We start from the raw sequence: 16,411 nt of genomic DNA on the forward strand, positions 1-16,411 counted from the left end.
GCTCCTGGCGTCATTATCGTGGTACTGAGATCGGTAATCAACCAAGCACCACCGCGTTGGCGTTAAGTTGTTCACCAGTTTCGACTATGAGTCTTTCCAATATCAGTAAAGTAGCAGTATCCATTGATTGGCATCTCATTGGCAGTTATACAAAGGTATCAAATTTCAAATTCTTCGACCATCGACGTGTCACAACATTAAGTCCTGATAGGCATTTGTGAATCAAGCAACAACTCCACTTAATTCCCCAAGGTACCAGCGGTATCGGAGAACCACTTCACAGAATTATGAGCCCCAAATTAGTCATATTAGGCCAAGGATACAATAAAACGCTTACGTGGATATTTTCCAGGAGAGTATGGGAGTGCATTGGGTGCCAAATTTGGGGCGAAGACGTGATTTAAAAGAGTCCACCAGGACCTCCCCCCACATAGTCGCAGTTAAATTCAATCTTAACTAGATCACTCACTTCTCACGATACTCTAGTCATGAAGTTCCTTGTTACTACACGTTCTTCGTCTTTTCGTGATGTGGCCGATTCGTCCACGTTCATTCAATTCTGCGATCCCACCTCCGATAACCTTTCTATACCATTGACCGCCCCGGAAACGGTGGATGTGTGGATATGCAACGGCCAAGAGGCTACCAATGAGCTGATGAACAAATGGCTTGGACAAGCTAGCCATATCCCCAAGTCGATTCTTGTGGAAGACCCCACCGCCATTTCCCGTCTGCAGGAATATGCAGAGGGCCGAGGGGTTCAAATCGCAGGCTTCCCAAAGCATGAGAATCTTGCAATACAATGGGAGGAATCCATACTTCGAGATGCGGAAATGCTCTACGCGCGTGCATGCGTCAATACAAAAGTCCAGTCACAAAAAAAATTGAAAGTCAAGGACGGCAAGGAGACTGTTTTTCTTGTTGGAGCGGGCATCATGAATCTTGTGACAGCGGAATATTTAGCTGCGCGCGGTTACCAGGTGCACGTGGTGGATGCAGGCCCGGATCCTCGATGCTGTAAGGACTGGACTCGCCTGGGTGTCACTAATGGTGGCGGCAATGCCCGCATGTACACCCGTACCGAAGCGGACAACTACAATGAGAAAGGGAGCAAAATCTACGAAAACATGCAGGGGGTTTTCCGGAAGACTGTGCGTGAGGGCGGATGGTGCGTGAAGCCACCTGACGATTTTACTGCCGCGGAGAATTCTTGGGTGCATGCATTCGAGCAAATTCCGGCTTGGTTGGCGCGGGCATTCAGGGATAATATCCGAGAGGTCAATATGGAAGCTGGCAAGCTCTGGAAAGAATATATTGAAGGCTATCCACACTTATTTCAGGAGGTGGGATTTTGCAAGGACATCCTCCGTATGTACGTGGAGCCTGTTGCTCTGGACACAGCCATCACGCTACACCGCCAGCTCGGGGCGATCCTTCAGACCACTTCTCTGCATGAGTTCCTGGATACCAATCCCGGCTTCAAGCCCGCAGCCGAGTCGGACCATCTCGCGGGAGGAATCACCGTGGAAGGGTTCACAGTGAACATTCATCCCTTCGTGGCAAAGTTGATGGACCGCATTACTGAGCTCGGTGGGGAGTTTCTCTGGAACTGTGAAGTGCAGGGTATAATGCGCGACTCTTTAGGCAAAGTGACCAAGCTAGAATCACAACTTGGCCCTCTAAAAGCGGATCACTTTGTCGTGAGCCCTGGTGTGACTGGACATGTACTACTAAATGGAACGGGCTGCGAAAACTTGGTCCATGGGGTCCTTGGAGTATGGCTACAAATCCCCAACCTGAACCGGCAGCAGAAGCATTCTATCAAGATTCACCGTCGCAGTCACCTTGTCGAAGATATCAATGTTACTGTTGCGAAGGATATGGATACCGGTGAAGAAATCCTTATATTTGGTGGTGGGTACGGTTATGTCGGGGAGGGCCGTCCTGCACCCGACTCTCTGGAACTCATGGCCCTCTTCAATGAGCTGGAAGAGGTGGCACGCATCTATTTCCCTGAAGGATATGCAGTAGCCAAAGCTCGTGACACCCTGCACCCCGGTGGAAACCGCAAGTTTTGCGTCCGACCTTTTACACCCACAGGCCTCGGAGTGTATGAGAAAATTCCTACAGCAAGTGGAGGCTGTCTGATTATTACTGGCGGGAATAATACTGGCGGTTTTTCGCAAGCACCTGCCATAGCACGTGCGGTCTGGCGCTCGTTGGTGGGCGAGTTCGATCCAATTCACATGCTTTTCCATCCTGGTCGAGGCAGGCTCCCCGGTGCCACTCCCATTGCCTACAAATACCCAGTTCCTGAGACGTTATCAATGGGCAGTACAGAGGCTCTCAAGCCCTTGCGGCTGCTTTTGCTCTGCTCTGACGGTCCCCAGCACCGCTACCTACGATACCGTCTGGATCAGACTTTTCCCGGCTATCGCTGCATTCTGGAAACAACCGACGGACAGATACGCCAGCTACTTCAAAAGCGCCGTATAGTAGATGCGTGCTATACAAAATATCATGGCTTTCGACGTCACCTCTTTGGTCACGATAGTTACCGCAAAGCTTACTTCGACGACCTGATGCCACACAGCCATGCCTCCCCGACACCAGACCTCACGATTGACAGCGTCAACTGCCGCCAGGTCTGGGATGCGGTGACACAATGGCAACCAGAAGTCACCATCGTCTCGGGTACTAAGTACATTGGAAAGAACCTAATCGCTCGTGCTGGACTCATGATCAACCTGCATACTGGCCATCTTCCAGAGTACAAGGGAAACCACTGCATATTCTTCGCTTTGAATGATGGGGCGGTGGACAAGGTTTCGTCGACCTTGCACCAGCTAACATCGACCCTAGACGGGGGGGGACATCTTAGATAGGGTCGTTCCGCCAGTGTTTCCCACTGACAACGAAGAGACTCTGTATACACGCTGCAGTCATATGGCAGTAGATCGGGTGATCAAGCATATTGAGCAGCTTTCCATGGGAAAGAAGCTTGATTTCATTTCACAGGAGGTGGGAGGGAGGACTTTCCGACATCGTGACCGTACCCCTACGAAGGAGCTGGGACTGTTGTGGAAACTGAGAGTGGGCGGACTGCTTCGCAACTATGGGACCGGAAAAGAATCAGAGGAGTGACAGGAAAGCAACAACAGTGCTTTTATTTGTTGATTATCTTGTATTGCAGTTTTGATTTCTTGTCAAAAGGAGAAATTACTATATTAAGCACGACATTACGTCTATGTAGCCCTCTTTTTAAGGCCAAAAGGGAAAGTTCGATATCTCCTCCTGAGCTACGATAGGAAGGGGAGGCGGACGTCTCCATGTGCGAGATTCCGAGGAAACTAAACCGACATTATCAATTAGTAGCGGGGCATAGGATGGACTGATCTAAATTTCAATATTTTGTTGCTTGTCTCTTTGTATTTAATGTTGCTCTGGAGTCCATCTATCCTCATACTGTGTTTACATGGCCTGTCTACCTTCCTGGTACTGCACTGGCAAAAAAAGACGAATATGGCAGTATAGCATGGGTTGGGGTGGTCATGGAAGTCAAATTTAAACAGCAAATGTTGGCGAGATTCTCCCGCTCCATCAATTGTGATGACACTAACGAGCTTTCGTTCCCGGTAAGAGAGGCCGGGTTATTCACCCTCTGTCTTCCCCTTGGTCCCCCTGCATTCCATGTACGCGATGACAAATTGATTCGTCTATTAATAAAATTCTACCATTACTCTACATTTTCGTCCTGTCAACATCCTGAGCACGTCTTTGGCTATGACAATCACAATGCGCACGATGTGCATCGCAGTCATTGAATGTGACTCGCCAATTGACCCTGTGCGGGAGCGCCTAGGAACATACGGGGATATGTTCGAGCGGCTCCTGAACTCGGGGCTCAGGAGTTTGAAGTGGGAGAATAAGGTCAATCTGAAAGTGACCAAGACGAGCGTCGTGGATAACCCTGTCTTTCCCAGCCCGGAGACATATGACGCTATTCTATTGACTGGAAGCAGTATGTCTAAACCAGACAATGACAACCTCCGGCCATTTGACTGACATGCACAGAATGGGATGCATTTTCCGACTCTGGCTGGATCATCGAATTGACGAAATACGTGGCCAAGATATTTAAGGAGACCACCAAGCTGATCCTGGGTATTTGCTTTGGACACCAAATTATCGCGCGGGCGCTAGGTGCTTCTATCGGACGGGGTAGTAAGGGGTGGGAGATCGCCGTGGAACCGATTGCATTGAGTGAACCTGGATGGTCGTTATTCGGGAAGGAGACCTTGGTATGTCATTGACAACGCCATTTATATAGCTGCATAGGGCAAAGATATTGTTAGCTAACAGGTTGTCTCTACAGGCTCTGCACCAGATGCACCGAGATATCGTGCACGAGGTACCGATAGGGTGTGTTAATATCGGCTCAACACCTAAGTGCCAGGTACAAGGGATATATATGCCTCAGCGGATCCTAACTGTGCAAGGCCATCCAGAGCATGATGAATTTGTAATCAGGAGCATGATCAATATGCGACATAGCCAGGGTATCCTCGGAGAAGATTTGGCGAAGAGTGGGCTATCGCGTGCGGGAAATGAACATGATGGAGTCGTGGTAGCACAGGCTATTTGCAGGTTTGTTTACGAGAAATTATCTTCATAGATATATAGCTTTACATTCTAGAAGAATGTGGCCGGATATTGGCGTGCAAAGCATGCGGAATCGCCGGCATATTCCCCAGATAAAGCTTTTTCTTTGGATCCATTTGGCTTTTCCATCTCCCCCTTTCCATCTCATGTAAGTCTGATGCTATTCGCGAGATTCCCACTAGGTATAATGCCTCGTTTTTCTCCCCGCCAGGTCTAACTTTGCCATTTTCCAGACCCTCTCATTCTACAAGTACCAAGTGCTTGTGGCTAACAAGCCCTTTCCAAGTTTTGATATAAACAATGTGACGCTCCCTAATCAAATCTCGCCTGATACGATATTTTCAATACTTATGGAGAAGGACATGAAAGAAAACCTCAAGCGTTTCAACAATAGCGAGTGTATCTCCAAATATTCAAGTACGTTTGAGACAAATTATGCTAGCCTGCTTCTTGTGTCGGACGATTATAATTCAAAATTTGATGCGAAGCCAAGACGATGTGGATCGCCCGTATCTGTTCCCAATGGGCGGTTTGTTTCTTATCGTACGTGAAGCCGCTATGACCCCCCTTTTTTCAACCTAACACATCACTATATGGCCTACCTTTAGGTGTGAGCGGCATTCGACCTGTCTGCAAGCAGTGGTGGCCACGTAGGCAATCGGCGAGAGAATCTTTCGGGCCGGCGCGCCCGGACTGACGGTATCTCAGATAGCCATTGAGGCCACAGACGGTGCTTACCTGTGTTATTTTTGATTTTATTCCATAATGATAATTCAGCTGACTATTAATTAGTCGTCCTGAGTTGCGCCGCTAATATGGTGGCGCCCGAGTGACAAGTTAATACAGTGCGAGTGTACTCATAGAGAAAAGACTGTATGTATTGAGTTGGACAGACCGAGGAGAGAGAAAGGGGGAGAGAGAGCAGGTGTACTATCTACTATGGGTTCTATCACATGGTGATGCCTCAGGCATCCAACATCCCCCTCATAGAATCCTGCATAGTCCCTCTATCAAAGTCTCCAATTCCGGCGTACATAGTAAAACTCTGCAAATTCCTGTGGATTTTAGCACATGCCAATTAGCTCAGTAAAAACCTCGAATTGGTCTTTTGCCAGAGCCTTAGTAAACCCGTCTGCGGCATTTCTCTTAGTGTCCACACGATGAATCTCAACGTGTCCTTGTGCCACTGCATCCTTGACAAAGAAGTAACGTAAATTGAGCCATCTGTTCGCCGATTTTCCTCCTTTCTTCGAGATCAGCAATTGAGAATTGATGTTGTCAGTGTAGATCTCCGTCGGACGCTGCTCCGGAAGCATGAATGAATATGCAATTTTGCTCAACCACATTGCGTCTCGGCAAGGTTGATCCAGTGCACACCATTCTGCAACTGTCGTCGAATTAGCCGTAATTGTCTGCTTCTTCGTAGACCACATGACTGGTGATCCGGCGAGGTACCAGACACATCCTTCTGTCGATTTACTATCCTCCCAGTCCGCATGTGAAGCATCTGCATGTGCGTAAAAGCGAAGCTCGTCAGTTCGACCCAGTACAATTCCGATGTCCGGTCGTCTCCTTAGATATTTCACCACATGTTGCATTGCGTCGAAGTCAGTGAGAGTGGGGTTTGCCAGTCGGTGTTGCAAACGTGTCACTGCGAATCGTATGTCTGGTCGGGTTTTGACTGCCAGCCAGTTTAACATACCCACGATGGATTGATATTGATCAAATGCTTCGTCATCCAGTACGTTGGTTGCGTCAGCTGGTGTTTCTCTCCATGCTGCTGGTAATGGTGTATCCTTCCAGCCAGAGGCTTGAGCTGTCCGTAGTACCTTCTGTACGTAGGCCTTCTGTGACATAGTGATCGTACGTCTGTCATAATCCCTGTGTAGCGCACAGTTCAGATACTGCTTCGGTTCACCAAGATCCTTCAGATCGTAGTGTTGACGGAGCTCGTTGACGACGTTCTCAATCTCTTTGTCAGTAGGCGCTGCAATGATGAAGTCATCCACATGGATCATCATGATAGTCAACCCCATGCCTTTGCCTTTGACATAAACGCAGGGATCATCGTCCAGCGGACGAAAGCCAATCTGACGTAGTTTGCAGTCCATCTCTTCGTTCCATAGGAAAGCAGAGTCACGTAGTCCGAAGAGCGCTTGATTGAGTGTACACACCCATTGGTTCTTGTCTCCTTGTGCATCTGCATGCTCAAAACCTGTGGGTTGTCTCATGTAGACTGTCTCCACATGTTCTCGCGACGCGTTGAGATATGCGGCGGTGAAGTCAACCTGTCTCCATTTCAGACCATACACTGCAATCAGTGTGAAAACGATCTTGATCATGCACTCGGCGACGACAGGAGCATATGTTTCCCCGTCGTTCTTATCTTGGAAATTTCCACACACGACCCATCGTGCTTTGAATTCATAGACTTCGTCTCTGGTATTGGACTTGACAGTGAATCGCCATTGACCTGGCAGTATCTTAGCCTTTGGTGGCTTAAGAATCAGACTCCATGTGTCTTTAGCCACGAGATCACCCAGTTGTCTCTGCATAGCGTCTAGCCATTGAGGCCAGAAAGGGCTCTTCTGTGCTTGTTTGTACGTAGATGGCAGGTCAACGTCCTTTGCATACAGGGGCTTCCCATTGTAGAGAAATGGCTCGTCAATGTCAATCTTTGACGCAGACACATCAGCTGTCGCAGACATTGCACTAGGTCCCGCAGACCCCTGTCCCTCACCCTCCGTCATATTATTACCGCCTGAATCCTTCGCGTTCGCCCTCTTGGCTGCGCGTTGAATGTCTCGCTCTCGTTTCTCGTACTCGACGGCGAGGTGTTTCTGCTTTGGGTCATGGTATCGATTGGGCGCGATTCCGATGTTCGCTCGTCTCGATCGTCGGGGTAGGGGCGGGACCGGAGTTGGGTCTAGGGTAATGGGGTCCGGTGACGATTCAATTGAGATGATCTCACGACTAGGCGACATCTCTGATCTTGCGGTAACCGGTGTGTTCTCAGTACTTGTTTCGATAGCCTGTGTGATCTCACGACTTGGTGACACACTGGCTTGTCGAGCAGGCGTGGTCTGTGTGATCTCACGACTCGGTGACACACTGACCTGGGTATTTGTTGAAGCTTGTGTGGTCTCACGACTTGGTGACACACTAGCTTGTTGAATTGGAGACGAGAATGGGTATTCGTAAACCGCTTCCTGTCTCACTGGAGAAGTACCGTCATCTGTTTCCTCAGTGATGGCTGACTCGATATTGTTCGCATCTCGACGAACGTCATCCATACTCTCGGCTAACTGAGACACCTGGCTCGACAGTTGTTGAAGTCTCCTCCCGAAATCTTCTCTCCTCCGTGAAATGTCATCAGAAACTTGTGAAACACTCTCAGTAGGAGGGTTAGTGATCTCAGTGATTCTCGCGCCTGTCATCATAGGCTCTTCTCGCACAGTTGGGAGAAAGCTTTGAAATAGTTTGCGCTGTTTTATTGGTGGAGCAATTGTTTTCTGTGGTGGTGCCTTTTGTGGTGTTTCTGGCATCGTAGACGCACTGCCGTAGATCGTTGGTAGATGAATTGTAGACGGCGTAACCGGTGTTTGTACAGTCATACGCATTGGTGTCTGTGCCGGTAACGTACTCACTACCAGTTGTTTCTCAACCTCTGGTTTCAAGATTTCATTACCTTGTGTCAACGAGATAGGCATGAATCCGACAGTATCGTCATCATCTGGGTCCTTTGGATCTGTAGGTGGTTCCTTTGTCGACAGATCCGTGTCATCTTCATCATCACCAGGTTGTGGAAAACCGACATCCCGCGACACGACCAGTTTCTTGTTGGTTGGATCCCACACCTTGTAGACATGACCTCCGTCCCCCTCATAACCGACTAGCATACCTTTCCATGCTCTAGGTGCTGCTTTCCTTGCCTGTGATCTCTTGGCCTTTGGAATGTGAACGTATGCAGCTGTTCCCCATGGTTTAAGGTGCTTTAAAGAAGGCTCTGGGTTAGGAATTTCAAGCTCTTGACGCCAGTGCGTCAGTGGTGAGATCTTAGTCTTCGGGTTGATTAGTCTGTTGTAGATATAGATGGCTGTGTCAGTTGCGTACGGCCACATGTCTTCCGACATTTTGGCATCGATGATCATGGTTCTTTGAATGTCATTGATATGTCCTCCGAATCGCTCGACCGTGCCATTTGGTTCGGCAGTGTACGGTGGTGTGACCTCGAAAGTCATACCACGTTTCTCACCCCATTTGATGAACTCTTTGAACTCTGTTCCGCTATCCATTCGCCAGATGCCTGGGTATCTACCAGTGAGTAGTTTGATCTTCTCACAGAACGCAGTAAGCTTATGAAAAGCGTCACTCTTGTTCTTTAGCATGATCCCCTTAATAAAACGAGAAGCATCGTCGACAATTGGCAGCCAGTAGTTCTCTCCGTTCGGTCCAGTAGGCTTCATTGGTTGTGTATCAACGTGAAACTTCCATGCCACGTCCTGTACCCTTGCCTGTGGTTGACGGGAGATCTTGAGTTTTGATTTGCCTTGAAAACAGGCGTCACAGTCAAAATGCTCAGTGCCGTATTGTTCATCGTCACCTAGTTGTTCTGCATGTTGCAGTGTAGAAGCAATTCGTGCTTTTCCAGCATGTCCGAGACGTCGGTGGATCTCATACGCAGTCACTTTGTTCACAAATCCGATCTCATCATCGTCATCTGTGTCTGTTTTGATCTCATTGGGGTCATCGTCGTCCTTTGGACTGACTAGGTACGGAACACCAGTTGACGTGTCCGCATACCCTAGGATGTCACCCCTTCCATTTGTGAGATGTTTGGTACGCGTGTCATAAGAGATGTCTTGCTCTTCGAGAAGCTTTTGCATGCCAAACAGCTTGCCGTGTCCCCCAGGAGTGTAGTAACCAGTTGTCATGAACGAGTATGTCTTTCCATCTAGTCCTGGTAAGGCTGTTCTCACAATGACTTCGCCATGGCCTAGTGTAACGACTCTGTTGCCAGAGTAATCCTTGTACGCATAGGCAGTGTCAGGGTGATCCAGCTGGTACGTGTGAAAGTCCTCGAGATCATGTGTCAATGTCTTGTCAGAACCAGTGTCTAACAACCAATCGTTCTTCCTGTCAACCGAATTGGCAGCTGCGACGACCATATTGTTCTGTCCGTCTTGACGTTGGGCTTTCTGGATAGCCTTTGAATAGGCCCACAGGTTACCTGATGGCTCCCATGATGATGGTGGGTTGTCGCTGAGGTAGGCACATCTCTTTGCATTGTGTGGTCCAAAACCGCAGAATGAGCACATGGTATTGTCATCCTTTTGTGTGCCATTACGCATTTCTTTTGCGTATTCATGAATGTCTTTGCCATCGGCAGGCTGCTTGCGAAGCTTCCTTTTCTTCTTCTTCGTAGTTGCTGCCGTGTCGTCGTCGATAGCATTGATGTCTCTGGTTGGTTGGGTATTGTCGTCATTGTGATCGTTGTTGTGACCGCCTCGGCCACCTCGGTTACCACCACGACCACCTCTTCCATTACCTCGGCCTCGGCCGGCATTGTTATTGTTGTACGTAGCATTAGTGACACCTTCCATGTCTGCCGCTGCTTGCAGTGCTCTCCAGTACTCCTCGACCTTGTCGAGGTTGAGTTTCTTGGGTTCCAGACTTGCGACTTCCTCCCTAATGAACTGGACCTTCTTGACTTCCAGTTCAAGATTTTGGAGAACTTGTGACAATCCGTGTGCTGGGTGTGGTGCTGCTTTGAATCTAGCAAGTACGTGGTACTGACGCTGGTATTCCTCGATGTACTCGCTTGCCGAGTTGTAGTCGGAACGTTTCATCTTGTCGAACTTGCGCATCTCGAGGAACGCCGTTTGCATCCGGTCACTACCCTGTGTCATGGCCGTAAGTTCATCGTACAGATGATCAGCATACTTAGGCATCTTTGACAAGTTGCGTAGTTTATTTTGCAGTGTCACATCGATTTGGTTGTACATCCAGCTTGCAACCAAGCGAGACCAGTACTTCCATCTTTCGAATGAAGCATGCGACTTTGGAGGTCGAGGAACGTCACTATCTAGTAACCATTCCAAGGCGTATGGGATCAACTGGTACGCTAATGCCTGTTTCCAACCACTCGGGTCGGTGTCATTGTGCTCCAGTGTCCGAACTTTCTGAATTTTGGTCATTGCAATCGCTGGCAGACCATGTCCCTGATGGGACGGCTTGTTATCCTCATCCTCACTATCACTATCATCCTGTGCGAATTGAATCGGATTGTTCAAGGATGGGACTTCATTGGGATCAATCGGGTTTGCCGATATGTCGTGAAATTGCGGGTTGGTGTCCCCCACATTTCCGGTCGCGACGTCGGCCATGATTGGGTTGTAAAGCTAAACGGAGCTTTTGCCGGCGGGGTCTCGAAGGATTTCCTGGATGTTATTGGCTGGATCCGAGTGTACCACTCACAAGGTGGATCCACAGTGGGGTCGGATCGTCAAAAGTCTCCAGATGAAAATGGCTTCAGAGAAAGAGTTGCTAGTGGTCCAGCTAGCAAAAGAAAGGACTCATAACCTAATACAGTGCGAGTGTACTCATAGAGAAAAGACTGTATGTATTGAGTTGGACAGACCGAGGAGAGAGAAAGGGGGAGAGAGAGCAGGTGTACTATCTACTATGGGTTCTATCACATGGTGATGCCTCAGGCATCCAACACAAGTCAGCGCTGCCTTGCAATCGCGCGACCGGGGTCAAGAATTGTGAGCTCGACAGGGCGATAACTAGGGAAGAAGGAGGCTAGGTTCCTCGTGGTTTTGACGTGATCTGCAGCTTATCTGCACACAGCCCGTGAATTCCAGTCCAATCATGATGCCGCCAACCATGACGAATGATTGGCCCATGGGAACTGTAGCTGCCGACCTACGAACTAGACAGCGCAAACTGTACTTTTAATCCTAGGCCAGCCAGGCATGTGTGCATTTGGGCCGAAATTCCAGGCGCTCATGTCCAACCACTTGAAATGTATCCTTTGCCCATGGGCGCTAAGAGAAGAGGGGGCTTCGAATGGCCCTCGAGCACTTGAGTGCTATATATTATTCACCACTGTTCACCTGTAGATGTTCAGGTACCAAATTTTCTATAACCAACTAGCCTACGCATCTTATCGACACATTTGCATTTAGTTAGTCGTTCCAATGGAAAATTATATGGAAGACGATGAAAAGAAGTGGTTAACTGCTGCTGGAAAGGGGGAACATGAGAAAATGCAATCGATTGCTCGTCGGCTGGGCCCCGATCAACTGGAAACTCATCTACTGGAGACACGTACCAAGGATGGGAAGACCGCCTTACATCTAGCCGCTGAAGAGGGACATGGAGACGTCCTTTGGTATTTACTTAAACAAGGAGCTAGCGTGGCTGCTCGAGATGTTGAGAAGCGCACCGCATTTGTTCTCGCTGCTGAATCTGGGCATTCAGGTCTCCTGAAGTGTTTGCGTGAGTATGGTGCGGATATCAATGCACGGGATATCAATGGAGATACTGCCTTCCTTAGTGCAGCTAAGTATGGGCGCCTGGATGCTGTCAAAGAAATCTTTGAGAAAGAAACTATCTTAGGAAGAGCTGGACTTCTCGAGAGCCGAAATCTCGACAAGATGACTGCTTTCCTCCATGCTGCCAATTTTGGAAGCTTCAGAACCCTGAGGTACTTGGTGGACCAAGGATCAAACACCACCGATCGCGATATGAATCAAGATTCAGCACTTGACCTTGCTATCAAAGGAAAGCATCTTGCCATTGCGAAATGGTTACTTCATAATGATGTGAACATTACTTCTCGGGATGTTGACGAGCAAAATGTGTTACACCGTGCTTGTGAGGCTGGGAATACCAATATCATTGATGCAATTCTTGATCGGCCATTAAACATCTCGGAAGAAGTATTCCACCGACTTCAAAGACAGATGATGGTTGCACAAGATGCGTGGGGAAAAACGCCTTTGGAACTTGCTGTATCAGGAACGTCTCACAATCGACACGAAATTGTGCTCCGGCTGTTGAGGACAGAAGTACATTCCCCTCAGGATCCTGCAGACTTTGAACCGTATCTATCCCCCAAAAGTAAACTGGGACCAATAATTGAGGTCTTGTCTGATTGGATCAGAGACAACGAGCGTGAACGCGACGAATCCTCCGACGAAAACTTGGAAAAGAAAAATCGAGCCGCAGTTACCTTTTTTGCTTTATCAAATGGTCTCGACGGACTTTTGGATCTCTGTTTGACACGTTGGGTTATTCTCGACTTAGAAAGAGAGGCAAGATCGTGGGTCAATGTTGCCGCACTCGGCGGAAGTGTCCATGTTATGGAGAAGGTCCTCGAGGCGACAGGACACGCACAGCCTATTTCACTCTATCTGGCAGCTAAGCATGGACATCAACAATTGTTGTCTGTCCTGCTGAATCACCTTTCCTCAGAACAACATGAGCCTAGCTCTGATTATATCTTGGATGCCATTCTTAAAAGCAAATCTCTAAGAATGGACGTGGACGAAGGAGACAGCGATGACAACAGTGACAAACAAACCTTGATTTCACTTGCGGCAGCAGGAGACACCAGGAGTCACCACGAAACCAAGATATGGCTGTGGAAAACTTTATCTGAGAAGATACTGAACGATACAGTATCCTTTTCAAAATCAGAGGTGAACTTTCAGGTGTTCTTGGAGCTTGTTACTCGGTTTGAATCACCTGATATTGTTCAAATTCTAGGATCTGTTCTTGATGTATTATGGGTGCGGGTCATTGAGCTTACACGGGTCAGAAATACATTCCTTTCGGAGGGCTCGATCAGGCCCGGGCTCACTGCTTTATACCAGGCCATTGCTCTTGGCTTTCCCACTGTGGCTTTCCACTTTCTTACAAGGCGAGGTTACCTAACCGCCGATGAATACCGCCAATGCAATCGTATTATGGATTCTTTGCCATCTCATAATATTCCTTTACGTGAGCGCCTGCAATACAAGATGATCGAAAATATTCTTGAAAATCCTCCACGCATGACGCATCGTCAAGCTCAGGTGGTTGACCATACACCCATTGGTCGATATCGATCTGAAGACGACACAGGGGAGATACGTGGAGAGATAATTGACTTTTGGAATTATCAAGAAAGACCATTCAAGTTTCGAGTCCAGCGGAGTCTCATTGCTGATATTGTTGACAACAAAGGACCAGAAGTCATAATGAACAAAATAGAGTATCACTATATTAAAGACCTCGAAAAGGACATTCTTGAGGGAGAGCTTAGACATAAACCTAAGCCCATGACACCGAGCATTCGATGGATTCATATCCCCGTGAACAACGTGAGTGTTTTCAATGTTTCTATGTGAAGTCATAACTTTATGCTGAAGACTAGGTTTTTGATAGATCACGCACATTGAGGTATACCCCATTTGTTTCTTTGTTTGAAGACCCGGGCTAATTTCTATTAGAATCTCGTTCACAAGATTTTTGAGAAGAAAAACTCCCGCTCCTTGTCTGCTTTTGTTCGGCAAAGTGGTACAGAAGTTCGTGCTGGTGGAATAGGAAAACGGTACATGAATCCGAAATCTGTTATAATGGTGAGTTGAAATAAATACTTTAAGATAAGCTAAAAGCCTCGCTTCGTCTATGAAATTTTTTCTAACGGATTTATTTAAGAGGACTCCCAATTCAGCAGCATTTAGTGATCTTTTAGCTGTGGAAGCTGGTGACGCGGGCCTCAAAGCTAATGCCGATGGGCAAGGGGCAGGCTCTATCAGGAAGATTGCTCTCTTCGTCAGTCGTAACAGACATCAATCTTCGGATTGAATATTGTGCTAATGAGCTCTATGCAGATGCCCTTTATATTTTGGCAGAAATGGTCGGATATGTTGCCCCAACAACGACAAACTGCTGAAGTCAACGAGGATCAGCAAAGGAATGGCCAGTCTTTTGACATGGGCAATACCTCACATGAGTCTATGACACTCGATCAATTTTATCATGTCTCTCTCAGTGACACTATGGAACGAGATACAGACCAAGTCCTCTCGCGCTGTTACGGCAACCCAAATCCATACCCAATAAATAACCCAACTAATATCTTGATTGTGGACCAATTATGGCTATGGATCCTTGACGATAGTATGTGTATAGAACGGCCAATTTGCAACCTTGAGCTGACATTTTCATGAAAAGAGACCATCATTACAAGCACAACGGCAGCACCAGGGGGGTGGAGAGCGTTTTCTTTGATCGAGTCTTGGCTGCACTTAGGGCACAGGAGCATGTCTCATCTGTGACAGTCCACTTTCTGATGCACTTGATTCTCAATACAGCCACAGGCTTGTTCAGAAAGAACGATATCGCCGTTTCTGGTAGGAATGTATCACCCTTGGGTGTCTTCCGAGAAACCATCGTGAAAGTGGTAAGAATAAAGGGGGGGCTCTAATGGGACGAATATAAGCTAATTGAATCCAGACAACACAAGAGACAGAGCTGTTCGAGGCGTTCAAAAAATCCCTCTTACCGAAAGAATACGAGAAAAGCGATCCAAAATGGAAAAACTGGTTCAAAGCATGGCGGAAACCACAAAAACCACTTACCAACGGAGATCAGGAAAACGGGAATCAAGAAGGGAGAGATCAAACGCATGAACAGCACAATGCGAATCCTCATTTGGGAATCTTAGAGGAGACTAAGCTCTTAAAAGAGGTCAAAGATATACACGAAGAGCTCAATATGTTGAAAAAGGTGGCCCAAGACCAGGAAAACGTCTGGCAGCAAGCTTTGCAGCCGGAAAATGACTATGGTGAAATTTCGGGTGGTTTCAATCCGTCTGAGATCAAGGCTGAGATTGAGGAAATGATTCAACAAACTGAAACGGTCAAACGGTCTCTCTCAACTCTTTTGGACTTGAAACAAAAACAAGCCAATATTTTCGAAGCGGAGTATACACGAAAACAAAGCGAAGACACTGCGATACAAGGTGATACAGTCATGGTGTTCACAGTGGTCACCATCCTCTTTGTAAGTGACACACTAGTGATATTGATTAATTGATCTGTTCGTAACCCGGTATTGATCTGCCTATAGCTCCCTGCGTCCTTCTTGACCAGCCTGTTTGCATTGGACGTGTCAGACTTTCCACATGAGGGTGGTAATGTTAGCTATCAGGGATGGTGGATATTTCCGATAATATGTAAGACCCTCACCGCTATGACTATGACACCTTTACATATTCTGATGATTTCATGAAGTTGGGGTTTCTATTGCGATCTCTGGCTTTTTTATTGTTGTCGCTTTTAATGCTAGGGCATTGAAGAATTTGGGGGCCTTGGTGGTAGCGACTACGTGAAGTTCTATTTAGCACAGTCATTGGAGGATGGTGGAAGAAGTCAAAACTCAAGGAGGTAAAAAATGGAGTACGCTTTTTTTAAGAGACTTTTCTGCACCTAATACCAAGTCAGTATCATTCGGATAAGTTATTCAGTAAGCTTCTCAAGCTTAAAACAATTTATTTGTTCGCCAATCGATGAACATGAAGCCCTAACATGCAACTCACAAAATATCTTCACCCAACCTTTGGGCCTAGCCGCACAACAAGCTTCCCATCCAGTTCATTCACACATCCAGCATAGTTGTCTAGCTCGTGAATGCCAATTTTTGTGACCCTTGGTTACACTACCTCTTTGCGAACTAATTCTGCAGCCTCTGCAAT

General features: G+C 47.5%; 5 protein-coding genes across 5 annotated transcripts; 4 read left to right on the top strand and 1 right to left on the bottom strand.

Moving 5' to 3' along the window:
• Positions 1-488: 488 nt before the first annotated feature.
• Positions 489-2,885, top strand: N7487_000721 (uncharacterized protein; the record flags this gene model as incomplete). Its single annotated transcript, XM_056868469.1, has 1 exon — positions 489-2,885. The coding sequence occupies one exon, from the start codon at positions 489-491 to the stop codon at positions 2,883-2,885; it is 2,397 nt and encodes a 798-aa protein (XP_056733253.1).
• A 61-nt stretch (positions 2,886-2,946) lies between these two features.
• Positions 2,947-3,144, top strand: N7487_000722 (uncharacterized protein; the record flags this gene model as incomplete). Its single annotated transcript, XM_056868470.1, has 1 exon — positions 2,947-3,144. One exon carries the CDS (start codon positions 2,947-2,949, stop codon positions 3,142-3,144), a length of 198 nt encoding a protein of 65 aa, XP_056733254.1.
• Positions 3,145-3,795: 651 nt separating this feature from the next.
• N7487_000723 (type 1 glutamine amidotransferase) lies at positions 3,796-4,675 on the top strand (the record flags this gene model as incomplete). Its single annotated transcript, XM_056868471.1, has 3 exons — positions 3,796-4,021; positions 4,075-4,301; positions 4,376-4,675. 3 exons carry the CDS (start codon positions 3,796-3,798, stop codon positions 4,673-4,675), a joined length of 753 nt encoding a protein of 250 aa, XP_056733255.1.
• A 1,051-nt stretch (positions 4,676-5,726) lies between these two features.
• Positions 5,727-11,048, bottom strand: N7487_000724 (uncharacterized protein; the record flags this gene model as incomplete). Its single annotated transcript, XM_056868472.1, has 1 exon — positions 5,727-11,048. The coding sequence occupies one exon, from the start codon at positions 11,046-11,048 to the stop codon at positions 5,727-5,729; it is 5,322 nt and encodes a 1,773-aa protein (XP_056733256.1).
• An 816-nt stretch (positions 11,049-11,864) lies between these two features.
• On the top strand, positions 11,865-16,048 carry N7487_000725 (uncharacterized protein; the record flags this gene model as incomplete). The annotated part of the gene is made up of 8 exons (XM_056868473.1): positions 11,865-14,033; positions 14,163-14,291; positions 14,371-14,487; positions 14,547-14,835; positions 14,892-15,118; positions 15,172-15,720; positions 15,787-15,892; positions 15,951-16,048. 8 exons carry the CDS (start codon positions 11,865-11,867, stop codon positions 16,046-16,048), a joined length of 3,684 nt encoding a protein of 1,227 aa, XP_056733257.1.
• Positions 16,049-16,411: the final 363 nt, after the last annotated feature.

This window comes from Penicillium crustosum (assembly GCF_028827405.1).
Source record: "Penicillium crustosum strain IBT 35664 chromosome Unknown utg000001l_segment0_segment0, whole genome shotgun sequence".
In the NCBI taxonomy this organism is placed as follows: Eukaryota; Fungi; Ascomycota; class Eurotiomycetes; order Eurotiales; family Aspergillaceae; genus Penicillium; species Penicillium crustosum.